This window comes from Chiloscyllium punctatum, chromosome 7 (genome assembly GCF_047496795.1).
Source record: "Chiloscyllium punctatum isolate Juve2018m chromosome 7, sChiPun1.3, whole genome shotgun sequence".
NCBI lineage: Eukaryota > Metazoa > Chordata > Chondrichthyes > Orectolobiformes > Hemiscylliidae > Chiloscyllium > Chiloscyllium punctatum.
Window position 1 is genome coordinate 100502440 of NC_092745.1, and position 20885 is coordinate 100523324.

Below are 20885 nucleotides of genomic sequence, written 5' to 3' on the forward strand. Positions count from 1 at the left end.
AAACTTCAATCTAGTTCTCTCACCTAGATTATGCTTTGTCCTTTCTTCTCAAGAAAATAAGGAAATGAAACCCTCTCCAATCCAAGCAGTGTGTAGGTACAGCACAGTCAGATCAAAAGCAAAGCTCCATCTCAGCTACCCCAACATGCCTCAGTTCCAACCTTCAAAGCACCAACTATTTTACCACCAGTAGAGGTATGACGTTTCTTTTAATTCCCACATACTGGTCATTAGTCACCTTGGTGAGTGGTTGATGGTAAATGCCAAATGACGTAGGATTTTTCTTTTGCTCTCAGCTCAAGCTTACTAATAACTGAACTCGAACACTAAATTCACTAACACAGTTTACATTGAACGTTTACAGTCAGAGACATTTCATTAATCTCAATGGCATTTAAACCAAGATCTCCCACATCTGAAATGTCAGCCACCTATCCCCACTCCCAGTTTGTTTTGCTTCATTTAAGATTTTTGATACAGAATACTTGGGTCTGAATACATTATCCATCAAGTATGTTTAATGGATGTTAGTAAATATCTTTAAACAAGTTTTATTTTAGGACATGGACATTTCCTTTGAGTTCTTTATCTTTCTTCCCTGGTTTGTTTTGGTTGATTACAATATATCCTTTTAGAAATTGGATGTCAAGTGGAATTTTACCCCCATTTGTTATTTTGTAAGTGATCTATTACACATTAGTAAAATGCATCTGAGAGGCACTTAAAAAATAAAATGCTTCATTAATTAAAAGTAGAAGCGAGCCCTTTTTCAATAACATACTTAACAGGCCAACTCAAAGAAGAAACTCTTATTAGTTTTAGGCTATTTATAGATTGAACAAATCACTTCCAGGATAGCAGAACCCACATGTACAATCAAAAGAGTATCACAGCTGTATAGGTCATAGTCTCTTAATGAAGACCACATGATATAATAGATGACTCAATAAACAATATTAAAAGAATAATTCAGGCATTTCAGCTGGGTAAATAATGGGCGACAAAGAAGGAAAGCATGTTTGAGGGTTGAAACAGAATATTGCACATATTTGACAAAGACTGGAATCTTTGTGGGTTTTCCTTCTGATTACTTTTAACTCCATGCACTTCCTCCAGCTAAGGGAAGTTGTTCAGGTGCAAACAAGTTGCAGTTATTTCACCAGAAAATGAATTTACTACGGTTACTAATTCCATCCATTCCTCATGTTCTGCTTCACTTTGTTGTGCCTTTCTCCAGCCTTTATGCTGGATGTTCCCACAGACATCTGTAACAAGCCCACTGACACTCCGTGGCCCCAGCAACCCCCAACCATCCCTACTGCATTTTTTGTAAATAGTCTAACCATGTCTGTGAATCTCACCTGGCTCATTTTGCTCTGTTCGTCTCATTTTCCAAACTAGAGGTTCTGGAAGTTATTTCTTTCTCTGCCACTGACAACGTTGAATTTCGAATGAACATTGACCTCGAGTTAGGAAAATACCAGGTTACCAGTTGTTAGTTAAATGTTGGGTGGCTTGAATCTGCATGGCAAAAGATTTTTTATGTTCCTTTTTTATAAAGTTAAAAATCAGAAAAAATTGGCCAAGTAGAGGCTGATAGCTAAGTTTGGTACCCATAGGGAGGGCTTCAACCGGGACCTTGGGTTCATGTCACATTACAGGTGACCACCATTGCACTATATACACACACGGCCACACATACACACACACAGGCACCCACACACACCCTTACGGACACACACACTCCCACACACACACATGCACCCCCTCACAGACTTAAGACACTCTGCACTCACTACACACACACATATACACTTTCTCACACTCAAGCCCCAACCCAGACAGACACACACACAGACAAAGACCCACATGCACACATATATTTTGTGGTGTGAATTTGTACTTGCAGGGTTACATTGTACTTTGCTCAAAAACTGCATGCATTCATGTAGAACTCTGAGCTCAAAAACTGCATGAATTTATGTAAAACTCCGTTATCTCACTTTTTAGATTAGAATCAATCTAAACATCATGGCATAGACAGAGAACATGGGGGCCAACACCTTCAACATATTGTCTAGCTATCGTCATTATTAACAGCTAACCCGAGAATGCAACTTTTTAAAAAAAAGGTTTTGTGATTTACACATGAAAGAAGTGAAACTATCACGGTATTCTAACAGATGAAATGCTTATCAATTTTTCAATGTATAATTTCAGTTACATCACTCTGTAAATTTTTGCTATAAATTCTGTGTTAGGATTGAGCCCTCCACTATTACCTGATGAAGGAGCGTCATTCTGAAAGCTAGTGTGCGTCCAATTAAACCTGTTGGACTATAACCTGGTGTTGCGTGATTTTTAACTTTGTACACCCCAGTCCAACACTGGCATCTCCAAATCCTTTTTTTAATAGGTTGGTTTAGGGACTTTATTTTTGAAATCTGAATTTAAACTGTTGTACTTGTGAAACCTTGGGCAGGAAATTACAGGGTGTATAACTCCTTCCCTCACCTGCCAACGAGCCAGGTCTGTTGGCATAAGACAGAGAGAAGGTGAAATTGAAGCAGAATGAAACTTACACTTTTCAGTGGGAGAAAGTCCTAGCGTCTGAAGCTGCTGGATCAGCTCCAAGAGTCCAGGTGGTGCCAGAGCTCCCTAGTGGGCACTCCTGGGATTGCAGACAGCCCATGAAGGACAGATGATAGATTTCAAAGTCAGCATACTCTCTAGAGATGTCTTATTATAGAGTCATAGAAATGTACAACATGGAAACAGACCCTTCAGTCCAACCCGTCCAGGCCGACCAGATATCCCAACCCAATCTCGTCCCGCCTGCCAGTACCCGGCCCATATCCCTCCAAACCCATCCTTTTCATATACCTATCCAAATGCCTCTTAAATGTTGCAATTGTACCAGCCTCCACCACATCCTCTGGCAGCTCATTCCATATACGTACCACCCTCTGCGTGAAAAAGTTGCCCCTTAGGTCTCTTTTATATCTTTCCCCTCTCACCCTAAACCTATGCCCTCTGGTTCTGGACTCCCTGACCCCAGGGAAAAGACTTTGTCTATTTACCCTATCCATGCCCCTCATAATTTTGTAAACCTCTATAAAGGTCACTCCTCAGCCTCTGACACTCCAGGGAAAACAGCCCCAGCCTATTCAGCCTCTCCCTGTAGCTCCAATCCTCCAACCCTGGCAACATGCTTGTAAATCTTTTCTGGACCCTTTCAAGTTTCACAACATCTTTCCGATAGGAAGGAGACCAGAATTGCACTGAGTATTCCAACAGTGGCCTAACCAATGTCCTGTACAGCTGCAACATAGCCTCCCAACACACCTGTCCTCAATACTCTGACCAATAAAGGAAAGCATACCAAACACCACCTTCATGATCCTATCTCCCTGCGACTCCACTTTCAGGGACCTATGAACCTGCACTCCGTTCTTGCAGTATTGCCACAAAATGGACAAAGGGCAACCCTCACAAATCTAAAAGATGATAACATTTACCTTCCCATTGTTTTAAACACTTTTTAAAAAGTCTGTCCACACTCAATTAACCTTTAAGTTAGCGAGTTTTGAGAAGATTTACAGCCCAGGGAAGAAAGGAATACCTGAGACTCGGACTGGATATTGCATGCCCTTGTGAATGTGAGTTTGGTTGAGGGGGATGGCCTATAATTTGGTAAAGTGGCTAACCCATCACCACCTACCCACACCTGAGCTCACCCCCTGAACAGAATTGTGGCAGGTACCACACTTGGCAGCTCGTCTATCAAATATAAATAAATATTTAAGGGTTATGGATGTAGGTTTGCTCGCTGAGCTGGAAGGTTCATTTTCATGAAAAAGAATCTTTCAGCTCAGCGAACAAACCTACATCCAGAACCTCAACCTGGGCTGCAAATCTTCTCAAAACTCACTAACTTAAAGGTTAATTGAGCGTGGACAGACTTTTTTTTAAAAGTGTTTAAAACAATGGGAAGGTAAATGTTACCATCTTTTAGACTTGTGAGGGTTGCCCTTTGTTCATTTTGTGGCAATACTGCAAGAACGGAGTGCAGGTTCATAGCTCCCTGAAAGTGGAGTCGCAGGGAGATAGGATCGTGAAGGTGGTGTTTGGTATGCTTTCCTTTATTGGTCAGAGTATTGAGGACAGGTGTGTTGGGAGGCTATGTTGCAGCTGTACAGGACATTGCAATGACTCAAGCATAGGAAAGCCAAATGGAATGCCTAGATTTCACATCAGGTCTGCCAGTTTATAAATATAATTCAGATACATCCTGGTCACTTTCCTTGGACAATTGACAGAAGCCTCTTTACCTCCCTGGTGATGCAATAACAGATTTACTGTGTTTGCTCATTATTGTTGAAGCTTCCATAAATCCCTTAACACACACCTCATAAAAAGCAGCCCAATATTGACCCTTGGACTTAATTACAAGTAGATTAAATAGGAAGTGTTACAGCCTATTAGTAAGCCACAGGATAGATGAGGAGTTCAAAAGTTTTACAAATCTTCTGAAAACGCACCAGGTTGTCAGCCTCGTTGTCTTATTTTAGAGTAAGCTCTATTTCTGACCCCATCCCCTCAGCCACCTATTCCACCTTCCTCAGTGCTGCTGCTGTCAAAGCTCTCATCCAAGCTTTTATTACATCCAGCCTCAATTATTCCAATGTTCCCTTTGTTGGCCTCCCCTATTCCACACAAACTTTGCTGCATGTCTCCTAACTTGCAAGTTCTATTTACCCATCAGCCCTATACTAGCTGATCTATTGGCTTCTGGTCTACCAATGTCCCAAATTTAAAATTCTCTCCCTGGTTTTCAAATTCCACCATGACCTAACCTAGTCACTGTACAATCCTCTAAGAATATTGCATTATTCCAATTCTGGTCTCTTATTCATCCCTGACTTCATCAATGTGGATATTTGCACACAGAATATGTATGTTCCTGATTCCAAATCCATTGCTGAAGGGTTCACTTGGGTAAAGCCCGTGAAAACATCAGTTGAGACAATGAGGATCCTATTAGAGAAGAGTTAGGAATTAAGTATCTTAACAGAAACAAAATGGAAGTTTCAATACCACAGGTTAAAGGGTAGTCTTCTGATTTAGTACATAACAAGTAAACTCTAGGCTTAATTATCAATTCCATCTGTTCTAACATTCTATCTGTCTGCACATTCAGAGGTGGACAGTGGTGGCTGTAGAAGTCCACTTGCCTCAAACCTACGACAGCGTGATTCAAAGGATTAGATTCAGCCCTGCCAGTTCTAATTATTTGCAGAACAGCATTAATTGCTGTGGACAAAAGAACTTTATGGTATGTATTATGGAAAGGTTCAGAGAGACAATAAATAAATCAAGAGTCACAATATGCCAGTATTTCAGTTCAGTACATCAACATCCTTTAAAGTGTTCGACTCCAGTCTGTGAGAAAGAGCGGAGTGCTGAGGGAGATGCATTTCATGGAGAAAGGTTGTTGGCTTGAGGTCCCACCCGTTCCAGAGACAGGTAATAACATTGCATTAACTGCTTGATTAGAAAATCTCTCTCCAAATACCAGGCTGACTTGCAATTGCTTCCTTTACGGTTGTTGGTAGTGCTCCTCCTTCTAAGCCAGGAGGCCTGTGTTGAAGTCCCACCTACTTAAGAGGTGTGCAAAAACATCCCTGAACAGGTTGACTTAAAAAAAAGTGTCACCTATAAAGATACATCAAGCTGGCTGCTTCTCCACCAACGTGGTGTTCATGCCCAGGGAACTCTGGAGTGTAACTGCTGTCTTTCCCCAGCCCACTATGACACAGGTTCAGTTGAAATAAAATCTTTATTTCATATAAAACATATTCTTCTATTAATTATCAGTGCAACTCTTCCAATTCAACATTGTTCCAAGGAGTTGAATCCTTTCTATAGCATAGTATATAGTACTGACAGTACTATTTGTTCTTGCATATCTGTCGTGAGTGTGTATGGACAGCATCCACAAATGTAGCCACATGTTCAGGATTCATATCAGGATACATGCCATGCCCCAGATTTGCAATGTAGCACTGTGTACCAAACTCTTCAATCATCTTCTTCACTATTTCGCTTATTTTATCCTGTTTAAATATAAGGCAACACCATTATGTTCAAAATTCATCTTCAATTATGACTTAAATGACTTCTTCTGCTCCTACTGCTTCTTACCTTAGATGCATAGAGTGCACAAGGATCCATGTTACCTTGAAGGGTTACTTTCTTTCCTGTTCTTTCACTGCAGGAGAAGGAACAAGTCCAAACATTAGCAAATTTCCATCCATTTCTCCTTCAGACTAAAAACTTGGTGGTGGGAAAACCAGTTTCAAAGACACGCATCATTCACAACGATACCACTTTAGAAAGTTCAATCTACAAGCACTAATGATTTGCATGAGATGTTTCCTTTTGGATAAAGGGGATACAATAAGTTAAATGTTTATTCATGGGATGTAGGAATTGCTACCAATGGTAAGATTTATTGCACCTCCATAGTTGCCCCCTGTTTGAAGTCTCAGTGGCTCGCTTGGTCTTTTCAGAAAGCAGTTAAGTGTTGACCATATTGCTGTGGATTTGAAGTTACACAAATCCTGAACCAGGTAAAGACAGATTTCTTTCACCAAACATGTGTGAATTGGCAACAATTTAGTGCTTGTAAAACCACCACCATTACTAATATTAGCTATTGTTAAAGTTCAGATTTATTTCCTTCATTGACTTTAAATTTTGAGCTGCTTTATAGGCATGGTGGTAAATGGTTAGCATTGCTGCCTCTCAGCACCAGAACTCAGGTTCGTGTCCCAACCTTGCGTAACAGTCTGGGTGGAGCCCTCCCCGGGTTTGCTGGGTGCTCTGTATACTCCCACAGTCCAAAGATGGGCAGCATAGGTGGATCGGTTATGCTAAATTGCCCAGTGGCAAAAGGATATGCAGCCATGGTGGATTAGCCATGGGAAATGCAGGGTTATAAAGATGGGGGTGGGTCTGGGAGGGATACTCTTCAGAGGGTTGGTGTGGACTCAAAGGGCCAAATGGCCTGTTTCCACACTGTAGGGATCATATGATTCTGAAGTGTTGGCATTGGTAAAGAGTCTGTAATGTGGCATGTGATGGCTGATAGTACCTACAATTTGGCAATGTATTTATTCCCAATTGTGGTGACGTGGCCTACAAAAGAAAATTGCATAATAAAAGACGGATGTGATACATATAGTTATTCAGAGGTCTTTTACTGCTGATTTTGTTCAGCATTACCAATTCAGTTTACAGCTCAGTTCTGAAATTGGCATGGGCTGTGTGTGGTAAGCAAGATTAGCACCTCACCCACATACAAATATCACGTCAGGAAGTCAAAGAAAACGATTTCCTCAAAATAAACCATGCGGCTTATTGGTTACTATGAAAAAAACTTTCTGGAAGACTTTTTAACTACTTATGCTCTGAATTCAGTCTTTGTTTTCCTCTTGCTTTGGTATTCTGCCTTAAAATTATATAATTTTTTTCAAATAAGACTCTTGTATGGGACATAGGCACTGCTGGCAAGGCTGTATTTGTTGTCCATCCCTAGCTGCCATTTCAGAGGGCAGTTCCAAATCAACTACATTACTATGAATCTGGAGTTACATGTAGGCCAGAGACAGCAGATTTCTCTCAGGGGCATTTGTGAACTAAATGTGCTTTTTTTTTGGACAAAGTTACATGTTCACCATCCGACTAGCCTTTTAATTCCAGGTCATTTTAAAAATGGAATTCAAAATTCACCATCTGCCATGGTGGGATTGCAATCCATGACCCTAGAACAGTGAACTTAGTCCACAGATCCAGGTTACCACTAAATTACTGCCTTCCTTACCTTTACTAGTTTAGGCCTGAAATGGCTCAGCAGTATGGGGTTTAGCACTATTTTCCCCAAGATGGCAAGATGGACATTCCATGTTGAATATCTCTTGACCAGCTTTGCACATTCCACCATCTATACAGCGGGGCTTAAAGAAGACTCCATTCTGCTATCCTACAATGACCCTGTAATGGTCTAGTTGTCAGCTATCATATGCCAGCAATCTCCTCAAATTTAAAAGTTTCATTCTTACCTTGGAATCCCTCTACAAGCACAATCTCCACCCCTCCCAGCCTCTATATCTAACTTTCTGCTCGGTTTCCAATTCTTAAACATCCATAACATTCATCCATCCAATCTTTGCTGCCCACTTCCCCTCTTGATCCATGTCTGTTCATCACATATCTCCAAATTAAATTAAAGTGGCATATTTTAGACAGGTCTCTTCTGCTTCCTGACCCATTCCTTTTCTTGTCATTCCTCCAATAGTCCACCCGTCTCTTGCCAGCCCACCCTCTCTTTGAATCTTCCAATCCTGACTCTCCAGCTCTCCATTTTCCATGTCCCATCTTAACATCCCAAAACATATTTAAGTCCATTGTTGAGTAACGGGTCAAAAAAGGACTGAAGCTGATCACAAACTCACTTGAAGAGAACTTGCCTTCTGCCACTTGCTATTCATTACCAGAGTCCCAGGAGAAGGAACCAGCAAAAGGAAGGATCAGCAATCGGGAGGGTTGGGAAATTGGAGAAATCATAAGTCAGACAGACAGGAGGAATGACAGAGGCTACAGTTCAGAGAATCAATGAGGGAAATGGTTTGCAGGAAGCAGGATGTTTTTAAAAAAAGATAATTTATGTGACGTGGGCATCACTGGCTAGGCCAACACTTATTACCCATCTCTAACTACCCAGAGGGTAGTTAAGAATCAACCACATTGCTGTATGCCTGGAAACACATAGACCAGACCAGGTAAGGATGGCAGTTTCCTTCCCTGAAGGACATTAGTGAATCAGATAGGTTTTTCCAACAAAAGACTCAATTTCAGGTATTTATTCAATTCAAATTCGAACATCTGTTGTGGTGGGATTTGAACCTGGGTCGCTTGATAGTCCAGTGATAATACCATTAGGCTATTACCTCCCCAAAATGAGGGGTGTCCAGGACATAGGTTCAGTAATGAGCAACATTGGCAGTGATATAGACCAAGTAGCAAGTTACTATATTACTTTCACATTTGAGCTTTGTAATAGAAATTTAGTAATATAAAGTATTTCAACTTCCAGGTTTATAATTTTTTTTGTAATTCTTTTTCAGATGAGAAAAAGTCCTACAGGACACAACTGTAGCTTTTACACTGGTTTTGATGGGAAAATGTGATTTGCTTAAAACTGGTTCAGTTAAAGTTGTGACTTTCAGAAACACAATTTAATCTTTAAGTGAGATTTACTATCATTTCAGATTTTGGCAGAATGACTACATTATGTAAACAGTGATTAAGTTCCAAATTCTTCTTACAAACGTTTACAGTTAAAGATTAAATTTGCTTTAAAATAATCATATGGTGCTCTGGAAGTTCAAAGAACAACAGGTACAAGCTGTTGATTTTGTACTTAGAAATGAAGCCTGTAGTAATGTCTAGCATTCACCTCTCCTTCCCAGCTATGACCTACCCACCTGAACCTGCCCTTGAAACAAAGACAATGACTGCAGGGTCAATGGCATTAACAGCTGTATAGGATGGTTGTTTGACAGGTTCAGTTCTCTGGAAGACACACCTTGACAATAGTGCATTTGGCAGCATTTGTGTTTATTTACACTACTTCTCAATTCGCTTGGTAATGGCTCCTAGAAATGTTGAGAGGCCATTAAGTAACCAAACAGTGACACATATTTACACTTGTGCCTCACTGACTAATTGTACACCTGGGATCTGCCATCTCAGACAAAACGTGATCTTCAAAAGGCAAGCAAGAAGGGCAGAGAACTAATCAAGTTCAAAAAAGTGAAGCGAATTATGCACAATGCTCAAACAGCACAGCTTGATGCAATGCACCAATCCTTACTACTTGCTCATCCGGAAATCATTGCTTTCTCTGAAGAGCGATATTTCATTGTAACAACCAATAATTTGCAGGAGGGGCCTAGTGTTATAGTTGGAAAACTGCAAAATGCAGCTTGGATTTAAATCCAGCCCATAATAACAGTGAAATGTCCTTTCATTGCAAAAGTACAAGCGAAAGAGGTTGGAGAAGATTCAAGCCAGTTCCTAGTATGCAAAAAATAAATTCATTACAAGGTGGCTTTCAGTTAGTTTTTCACAGACAGTCCACAAGAATTATTTGTTCAGAAACAGAAACATTCAATAGCTCTGTAAGGAGATGCCCTTTGAAGGCTCCAGTTAAGGGGTACAAGCCAGACTGACTTGCATTTTCATTGTTTCTTTTATGTATTGGACATTCCAAAAGGCTTCAAAGCCAATGAATTGCTATTTGAAGTGCGGGCCAAAAAATCAAGTCACAATTTACATATTTAACATTGAAAACTTGTCTATTTTCATACAATTAAATCACACAGACAAGATGAACCACTAGTATGTAATGTTGATGCACTGCCAAAAGAGCTTCACTTTGAATTTTTTATGCAAGTTTTATTTCCAATTCCACACGGATTGCATATCCACCATCCTGATCTCCCATATTCCACCCAACTCCACTCTAACCTTCTGGCTACTGACTCCAAACACAACTCCAGTCATCAAATTCCACATCATCACTAACTCTTCTCCCACTCTGCATCAGCTTTTCCTGTGAAATGTTTCAAGATGTCGACTTTAAAGCTGTTACAAAGTACAAGCTGCTTTTTGATTCTACTGCTAATTGCTGCCACTAGGACTGTCAGACATCCTGCAGAGCACTATTTCACATGCTAAGGGAGATGGGAGCGTCACAACGTCATGGGAAAGGATTAATATATGGTCAATGATCATGAACTACATGATGTAGTTGTGAAACAGGCATACAACAATATTTCATACATTCTAATAATTCCAGGTAGTAATTAAATGACCTGAAAGAGTGTTTCACATTTCAACTTGTACTAGCACTTTGGTCATTTCATTTTTCTCATACAGGAATACATTAGAAATATTACTCATTGGGTATTCTTTTAAATAGTCTACATTGTTTCAATTTTACAATGAGGGGAAAGTGTTATAATCAGAATTGATCAACAATTGATAAATGAACATGTATGTTTTAACTCCCATGCTAATGGTTATTGTGGCTGGCTGATACTTGTTCTCAAAATTCAAGTCCAGAATGGGTTAACACGTTGAATAAATATTTCTGTGTTTCCTACACAGATGTCTTATCTCATCATTGTTATTTTCTGAACACAAAGCACTTATCTTACAAAAGCAGAAAGACCCATTCTGTTGTAATCCAAGTTTTTCTTCCCTGCAATATATATATAGGGCCTATCACTTAAAAGAACCCCTTGATGTTCACTAGTCTTTAGTATTCTTGTTGAATGGAGTAATTAAAATATTTACTATGCTTCAACAACAAAGCAATTTCAACAAAGCCATTTTATTCTCTATTTTTATCCAGTTTAATTTTTTTCTTCCACATTTTTCAGTTCCTCTTCATACATAGTTTCCTGACCCAGTTTTGCATAGAATTTAGGATGGTGCCTGCACTCTAGGCCTCTAATAATGACAATTTGGACCATGAAGAGTATGAGGTTGGTTCATTGGTGATTCCTCCTTCTTTCTTTAATAAACAAACGAAGGGCAAACAAATCCTTGGGTGAGCTGAGCATTTGGAGGGAGGGAGGGAGGAAAGGGAGACTTGGAAGCTTCCAATATTAGCTTTAACAAAAAGAGAAATGGGCTAAGTTGGAAACTTGAAACAGGGTGGAAAACGTCGTGAGGAATAGAAAGGAGGGGGACGCATTGAACCATCTGCTCTTCCTACTTCACAATGCACCTGGCTGTAGGAAAATTCGCAGCTCAGCCATTTACAGCTGCACAAAGTTCAAAATGCCTAACCTGTGCTTTCCATTCATTTTGCATTACTGCATCCACAGATTTGCTGAACCGTGCCTTTGTTGCCAATGTGACCGTTACTTTCCAGTATCCAAATCCTTCACCCTTATTTGCCCCAGCTTTGATTTCTGTCTACAGAGGTACCGATTTGAGCATAGGTAATGATCAGCTCCACTGTGACTGGGCCATCAGGCTTAGGAGGCTCCATCTTCCTGCAGCATGAGCAGTTATAGACATAATTGTGTGTCACAAAACAGTAATACTCAGTCAGAAACTATGCAACACGTGGAGCAAATGTATGTAGAACATTCATTCATTCTTGCATTTCTCTATTGGGAAAGCAATTGCAAAATGGTATTGTGCTCAATAAGTTGATTTTAAATCATTACTTGAATGCTCTTAAATTAACAGCAGTTTGTCAGATAAATTATGGTTAAATGCTGCTCAGCGTACCGTGCAACTTTAGGCTGAATAGTCCAGTCCAACCCCACCACTTCATATCCAGACTGTGAAATATCTTCTAAGGCATAATGGGCATCTTTTGCAAATACAATCTGGGATATAAAAACACAATGAAATAGGTTATTTGGAGAATAAGCAAATTTCATGTTCAAACAACTATAAAACAGAAGCAAAACACTGCAGATGGTGGAAATACTCTGGAGGTCTGGAAGCATATGTGGAGATAGCAATAGAATAAGTGTTTTAGGGTGTTGACCTTTCAAAACTGAGAAAAGTTTGTGGTGCTACAAGTTTTTAAGCAATGAAAGCAAAAGGATGGGAAAAAAGAACAAAGAGGAATCTCTGGATGAGGAAGGCAAAAGAGATTCAATGACACTAGGGTTCCTGATGTAAAAGAGGATGAGATAAGTCAAAAAAATGAAAGGAGTATCAAGAAATTGAAAAAGCCAGAACCGAGAAAACATCTGCCATCAAAAAAATCATGCAAAATGAGTAGAACCCCAAAACTTGTGAGAAAGAACAGAAGCAAAATGTGGCAGAAGTTAAGGCCTGATATTTAATACGGGCATCACATCTCAAATTAAATACTGGGCTTGGAAGGGATACAGCATGGTTAACCAAAATTAAACCAGAGTGTAAAATATAGTTAGACATCATGCCCAAGCTGGATTGGTATTCGCTCATGTAGAAAGCGGATTGGCCATTTATTAGAGATAGAGGAGGCTCTCATCCCATCGGAAGAAAAAAAGCACAAATCTGAACAGTTCCTCCCTGGATCCTCTGATCAGTCCATCTTTCCCAATACAAAGGCTACAGTTGGGAATCAGTGTAATGCAGCTCATGTTTCCTCTGTTGTATCAGGTGTGCATGTACATATGTCTTCTTTGAGTGTACTCCCAAAATTTTCCAACAGTTAGAATTGATCCAATGCAACCTCTCAAAAAAAATTGCCCAGAACCATATTACTTTTACAAATCCTTAAAGAATTATCTTTACAGTCTTAGCATAATCAGCACAGAGTATGATCAATTTGATATCCATTCCCAATCAGTGTAGAACCTTGATTTCAGACCCTACTGTAGTGACAAAATGGAAACATTGTTTCACTGGAACTAGTAATGCATTGTGCAAATCTCCAGTGACACAGGAAGACAGACACAAGATCCTAATAAATCAGGCTTTTGTCACGGGCCACCATCTCCCATCTATCCCAATAACTTGGGTAATTTATTGGCCTTTCATCCCTCAAAACATTCTAAGTCTTGCTTTACAAACTAGATTCCCCCTTCCATCAACTAAATCACTGACTCCATCTCAGCTCTCTCCATTGGAAACCTTCAGCTTCTGTGAATAATAACAGCTGTGTTTCCATTCAGTATACAACTTAAAAATGATCACTTGACACTATTCATTTTGTACAGTTCTAAATACACCACTGTACATACACAACCTTTAAATTCCATGAGCAGCACTTTATGTGCAATTAGCTTTATTTAGTGCATCATTTAACACAGTAAGGATCAACATATTTTGGAGAAAAGACAAAATTATCTCCAAAACATTTTCAAAATTTGTTAGTTCACAAGTGGCATTAGCAGAGAACAAGCAGCAGATTGACTATTTGCCATGTTATAGGCAAACTAAAGTAACCCACAATATACGTAGTACCTTTAACATAACTTTGTGAACACTGACTGGATATCAAACAGGAGTTCAATTACTCAAGAGATCTTTTGAAAATGAACAATAGGTAAATAATCCTTTGTTTTTAAAGATTATGGGAATGCTATTATTCTCTTTCTTAAATACGAAAGGTATCTCATTGCATGACTTTAAAAGTTCAATACAACTGTCAATGCTTTTTCACATATTTCACATGTAAAGAGCTTTGTGTTTCCTGTCTGACTGTTATTTTTGTCATTTGGGCTTTTAGGTTTCTTCCTCATTCCTGAAATTACGTATTGTGGGTTAAAGGAATGGGGTAATGTACAAGAGGCCAGAAGCAGGTGAATGGCAAGTTTGAGAAATAGGTAGGGTGGCAGTTAGAGGTAATACTGAGTGATGAGATATTCCATCTGGCTTTGATTTTGTCATTACTCTCATGTCATCAATGATCTGCTTTGATAGTTAGTGTTGATAACATGGGGCTTTCCATTTCTGCAGCACCTGAATGAGCAGAAACTCAATACAGCTCAAGTACCTCAACACATGGAATTCTGTCCTGCCTTTTTATCTTCACAAAAGGTACATAAATCCCATAGATGGAACTAAGCCAGCCCATGGATAAGACACTTTAGCCAGTAAACAGAATGAAGGGCACACACAGATGCATAGACATAGGCAACAAAAATAAAGTTTAGATCAAACTTCTTAGAGCAAATAATTTCAGATTGTGGAACCTTTTATACAACAATCCAGTTTCCCTTTAAACATTCAACATGAATTAAACGGAATACTGTCCAGAATTATGCATAAGTGACAAATTCTAGCATTACAATGGAGTACTGTATACACACACACAAACACCAATCTGGAGGAGGTCAGCACAGAGATCACAGAACAGATTAGACAGAACATGCAGATGTATTAAAATGTCTACTGGAATTAAAGCAGCCATACAGAATGTTATGTAATCTAAACCTGCACCAGGAGTGGAAAAGCAATCCTCTCACCAATCCCCAGCAATTGATTCAAAACTTAATATTGGGATTTAAAGTCCTAAATCAGATTTAAAGTTAGAATAAAACAGATTGATTTATTTGAATTTGTATAATTCAACATCTGCTCTGCAATTAACAAAATCACACAAAATAAAATCTGGGTTAGGCACTCGTTTTTCACCTCTGACTGGAGTTCAAATCCAACCCAAACCGGCGATGAAATCTCTTGTGGTGTCCTGCCGTAAGGATCCAATGCAAAATGAACTTGAACAGTTTCAATCTAGTTCTGGGGGGGCCGCTTAATTGGCAATCTCATAATGGGGCACTGGCAAATGGGATTACATCACTGTTTCAGGTGCTTTTGTAAGTTAGAATTGATACGCATTTTCAAGGCAAAGCAAAGGGAACAGGTCACTACCACTACATACCTGATCAGGTGAGTGTCTGGTGCCGACAGTACATGCCCACATGGAAAGTATTCCATTTCCTAACTTTAAACTCCCTCATCATGATCAGAAACCAAAATAAAACTTCATTAACTATGCCTGGAATGATATCACAATGGTAGTATTTATTCCACATCCCCATTGTACTGAGAACTTGAAGAGTCAGGCAGAGTATGGGACTGGAATCTTATGCACAGGCCAGTCCAGATTGGGACTGTAAATTAGCTTCTTAAAAAGGAAATGAAAGCTTCTGTTAAGGGTGAATTTTGTTACAAATGGAAATTACATTTGGTTCAAATTACATTTGGTGCTGTAATCGACAATGTTTGCATGCGATTCTTCTACCTATACCTTATAATAATTCTTAGTTGCTGCTTAAGATTCAAATTGCATAAAAATAAATTGGGGAGTGGATATTTCTCAAGGGTTTCTGAAGATGCTGCATCTTTACAGAAGGAAGGCGATCCCACAAGGGACCAACAAATGCAGGAGCAGTGACACCAAATACAATTGTACAGTAATCACAACCACCCCAAGATGACAGTCTATAGCGCACATATGCATCTAGTACATCTGTGTGTACGTAAAGCATGGAGGAGAAATCTTCACTGGCTGCACAAGACTGTACAGGTGGCAGGGCTCTTCAAGAGATTGAAGATGCCATCCATTTAGGTATCAGTGCTCCTTATTTCAATGCTACACCCTACAGTTAAATCAAAGGTTTGAGTAGCAAAAGTTCACACTCAGTTAATATTCAACTGGTGTCCAATTTCTGAAATGTTTTATAGGTGTTTTGTAACATTATTCCAAGTCTTTCCTGTGCAATACTCTATAGTTCCAGCATCATTGCCAACGCCACTGAAACTCATTATGTTAGTGCATTTGGAGAAAACAAAAACAGAAGCACCTTTTAAGCGTAATATTTATACAGTGCATAAAAAGATTTGTGATTACAGAACAAAATTAAAATTAATTTGGTTGATGGAAGCATGTAAAAGTCGCATCTTAGTCTCTTATCTCTCAATTCAATATTCAGGTAGAAATCAGAATAATTAGAAACAATAAACTGAAATGCAAAACTATTGTTGTATGAATATTTTCCCATCGGAATGGCAATGCCTTCCAATGTTGTTTTATAAAAGCAGTAGTTACGATTCAGGGAATTAACCATTAATCCCTTATGAACACGCACATTTCTAATTCATGACAATATTTTTGTGTTTTGGTCATCCCTTTCTCATCAATTTAATACACCTTATATATTGATAAAAACTCCAGCAACCAGAGGCAATGGCCATTAATAAGGTGCCTCACCAATATCACATGCTACTTCAAGCCCTCGATGGAGCAACCCATGCTCTGATGATTAGATCATCATTCACTTGGAAACCAATAATAAATAATGAAATCAAAGACCACAAAAAGGAATGTTCAGGGTAATCAGAGAATTATTTCTAATAACTTATTTATTTTTCAGAATTTCTAATTGAGGTAACAGTCTAACAAGGTGTCCCTGATTGATCTGCCATCCAGATCTGCCCAATTCAAAAGATGATTCCATGAATGTGAAGTCATAGTCACAAGAGAAACAGTTATTGACCTTTTTTTTGACAGAATCCACTTGTTAAAAAAAAATGAATTTTATTAGTTACTTGTAAGCTAAAGTATAGCACAAAGAACCTAGATTCTAATTAATCTGTGCTAAAGCTTCCTTTCAAAATGAAAATAAAATCCATTAACCTGGTGGTTTATTTGGTTAACAAATTCAGTCGTAACACTTTTAAAAGATGATTTCTAGTAAATGAGAAATCATCTGCATTCTGGCAAATCTGGCCATGTGATGACTCGAGAAATCCAATGTGTTTATGCAGAGTATGGATTATCTGACACTTTGTCCACATAGCTCAGTTAGCACTGAGAACTAAATTTATCAGTGAGGTTGCAGCTAGTTTTGAAAAAAAAACTTTTGTTGCTGGCTGAGCCAATATTTATAGTCTGCATCTAACGCCCTTGAGAACAGCAAATCTAATGCCACGGTGAATAGTTAAATATTGTTGGCAGCATTTTATTTTTACAAACATTAATGAGAAAACAAGGCAAAGTGCTGGCAGGACACCAAAGTTAAGAGGTAAGCAAAACAATAGAGTTAAGAGATTCAACTATTGACCCATGTAAGGGAGGGGATGACACCAAGTGGTCATGTGAAGAAAGACATCATATACAGTCTGCAAGATCCAAGACATGGATGGAAAGCTCAATTCCTCCAGTACAAAGGAACATACAGAGAAAATTACTCAGTTATCTAACACATTGTAACATGGGGCATAGTACATTATGAAAGGAGACTCAACTAAATAATATTTTAAAAACTAAATACTTGAGCAATAAGAGTACACAACAGATTTAAAGTACAGCAGTGCTATTAGCATAGTTAAAACCATTAATGAGCACTTTTGCTCAAAAAGAACATGGTTGTTTAATATAGCTACTGGATAAAAGACTGGTGTTCATACTACAGGAGACTGTAAATGAGAAACACCTTTTGCAAAAAAAAATAAACTAGCCTTGAAAACAGAATTGATAAATGGGAAAAAAATTGCCCAGTCTTCCTCCCAAAGCCCACAAACATCAAAAGAAAGCATCACCCATAAGTTCATGCCCTATGAGATCTTCTCTCTTTATTTTTTCATACGAACAATAATCCCAAAGTTAACACAAAGAACACAAGAAACTACTGTATACTGTTTGCTCCAGCTCCACCTAGTGATGCTAATACAGAGCAATAATCGCAGGATTAATTTGCTGTCCCACTTGTCTTGATCCCCTGGCACCCTGCAAAGGAAGCTCAAAGTATATTCAGTGAACACCTCTTCATATTTCTTGTCAGCACTTCACAGTTTTCCAATCTGAGTATAGAGCACAACAATTTCAATCATACTATGGCCTTCATTTTTCTCAGGAGGCAGCTACTGATCATTCAGTAATTTCATTTATATCTCTTCTAGACTCATCTTTAGTAATTTCATAAAAAAGTGATCCATTCTACTCTATTTACTATGGACCATCATCGCTTTTGTCATCCTATCTTCCATTCAAGTTATTCTTGATTCCTAACATTATAATTGCGTCCCAAACCAGAGAGGAGAATATCTTCACATCGAACCAATGCATCCTATCCTAAATCCGATCCCAAACACCATCAATTAAATTCTGTCAACATCTCATCAGTATGTGTTTCAGATCAGGCAACATGACTGATGATAATTTCATGGTGTAATCATCACCATCTATAATAATACCTGCGTTTTGTCTGCCGTGACTGTTTTCATCAGCCAGTTTAAGGGGTGCGTGTGTTGATGAGTTTATTTGGTGGGCACTTCCTACTGTACATGGACGCACACAGAATGAAAAGGACTGGAGCATGTGACTGAAGAATGGGACTGCTGAAGAACAAAAACAGTACAAGGTAGGGATCCCAATAACAAAGTATCCTGCCCAGAAAATCTGTTTCCGTTAGGAATGGGACAGGATTGATGGGAGGGACCGGGATGCCGACAGTGACTGACAAAGGTGGGATAGATGGACTTGGATGGAGATAGAATGACAGTTCAGATCAGATCAGAATTAAAGTATGACAAAATTATGGGGCCAACTACTCAGTACAATATTTTTAAAACTAATCTTTTTGTGAAAATTAAGATTCACTAGATTTGAGCAAAAATGTATTAATAAGGCTGTAAATTAAAATACTGTACATTAATATTAACTCTATAGATAAAGATGATGACGCAAGGAAAGAGCAGTTATAATTTTGCTATGAAGCCCGAATCCTAAACAAGAGAATTTTCTTGGACAACATTGATACTTAGGAAACAATTTTCTCTCATGATAGGTATTAAAAATGTAACAGGCAGACTTCAAAGCAATACAGCGCTTACTCCGGAAATAATCCAGCGTTTTCAAAACAAGAGAAAACAGTTCTCAGGTAGGCTTCAAATGTCCAGACTTCAAACAATTCACAAGGCCATATTCTGAAGAAAATTTACATTTATATTCCTGGGCAATTTTTAAGCGAGGACAATTTTATATGCAGCTTTTTCCAGAGAGAAATGTTTTGTGGGTCTGTTAGTATAAACTTTGTGGGTAAAGAGGGGGGCTGGGAAGCAAAAAGCATGAACATAAATTGGCTGATTGACAGGAAGTAGAAAGTACATGTAGTTTCTGATAGTATTTTTTTGATTAAGATGTACCATGATATTCCACAGGAGAAACTGGAAATGATGTGGAACTTTAAATATTGTGAACTGTAAGGATAGTAATAACTTCAAGAGGATAAGGAAAGGAATACAGGATGGATGGATATGTGGAGAAAGTGAGGACTGCAAATGCTGGAGATCAGAGTTGAAGAGTGTGGTGCTTGAAAAGCACAACCAGTCAGGCAGCATCTGAGGAGCAGAAGAGTCGATGTTACGAGCATATGTTCGATATACCGACTCTCCTGCTCCTCGGATGCTGCCTGGATGCACGTTGCAAATTAAATACAATGTACGGATTATAACATGATACATTTTGTTCGAAGAAAGAAGATGGGCAATATAAAATAATTAATACAATTTTAAAGTGGGTGCAATGGCAGAGTTCAGGAACTACTTACGTATACATTGTAGAAGGTAGCAGGCATGTCAAGAAGATTGTTAAAAAGGCATAGAGCAGGTTTTATAAATCGAGGCATAAAATACAAAAGAATGGAAACAATAATGAACCTTTGCAATTTACTGCCTGGTATTAACAGGAGTATTGCATCTAATTCTGGGCACGATTCTACAAAGCTGTGACCTCTGTTGAGAGGATGTAGAAATAATTTACAAAATGGCTCCAGGGATGAAGGACAGACTGAATAAGCTGGAGCTTTGCATCTTAGAGAAGATTGAGAGGACATTTCATAGACACAAATAAATTGATTGATAGATGGACAGAGTAGGATGAAAGAAACTATTTAGTGAGGGGAGAGAGATATCTTTAGACATCATCCCCACATTTGACAGATTGCGGCATCAAGGAGCACTAGAAAAACTAGAGTCAATGAGAATCGGTGAAAACTCTCTGCTAGTTAGAGTCATACCTGGCATAAAGGCAGTTAGATATGATTATTGGAGGTTAGTCATCTCAGCTCCAGGACGCTAGTGCAGACGTTCCTCAGAATAATGTACTAACCCAATATCTTCAGCTGCTTCAATGACCTCCCTTCTACTGATCATTGCACAATGTTTAGCACCTTCAGGTGCTTCACAACATTTTAGTCACTGAAATAATCCATGTCCAAATGTAGCAAGACTCAGGCAAGATCCACACTGCAGCCGACAAATAGCAAGGAACATTCACATCACAGAGTGCCAGG

General features: G+C 38.8%; 1 protein-coding gene across 1 annotated transcript in view; it reads right to left on the reverse strand.

Moving 5' to 3' along the window:
• Positions 1 to 5820: 5820 nt before the first annotated feature.
• The window catches only part of urod (uroporphyrinogen decarboxylase), a 54921-nt gene continuing 39856 nt past the window's right edge, over positions 5821 to 20885 (reverse strand). Inside the window, exons 8-10 of the mRNA XM_072574434.1 lie at positions 12373 to 12473; positions 6205 to 6271; positions 5821 to 6116 (exon numbers count right to left, since the gene is read on the reverse strand). Coding sequence (XP_072430535.1) covers positions 5952 to 6116; positions 6205 to 6271; positions 12373 to 12473 — 333 coding nt within the window. The 3' untranslated portion in view covers positions 5821 to 5951. The remainder of the gene's footprint in view (positions 6117 to 6204; positions 6272 to 12372; positions 12474 to 20885) is intronic.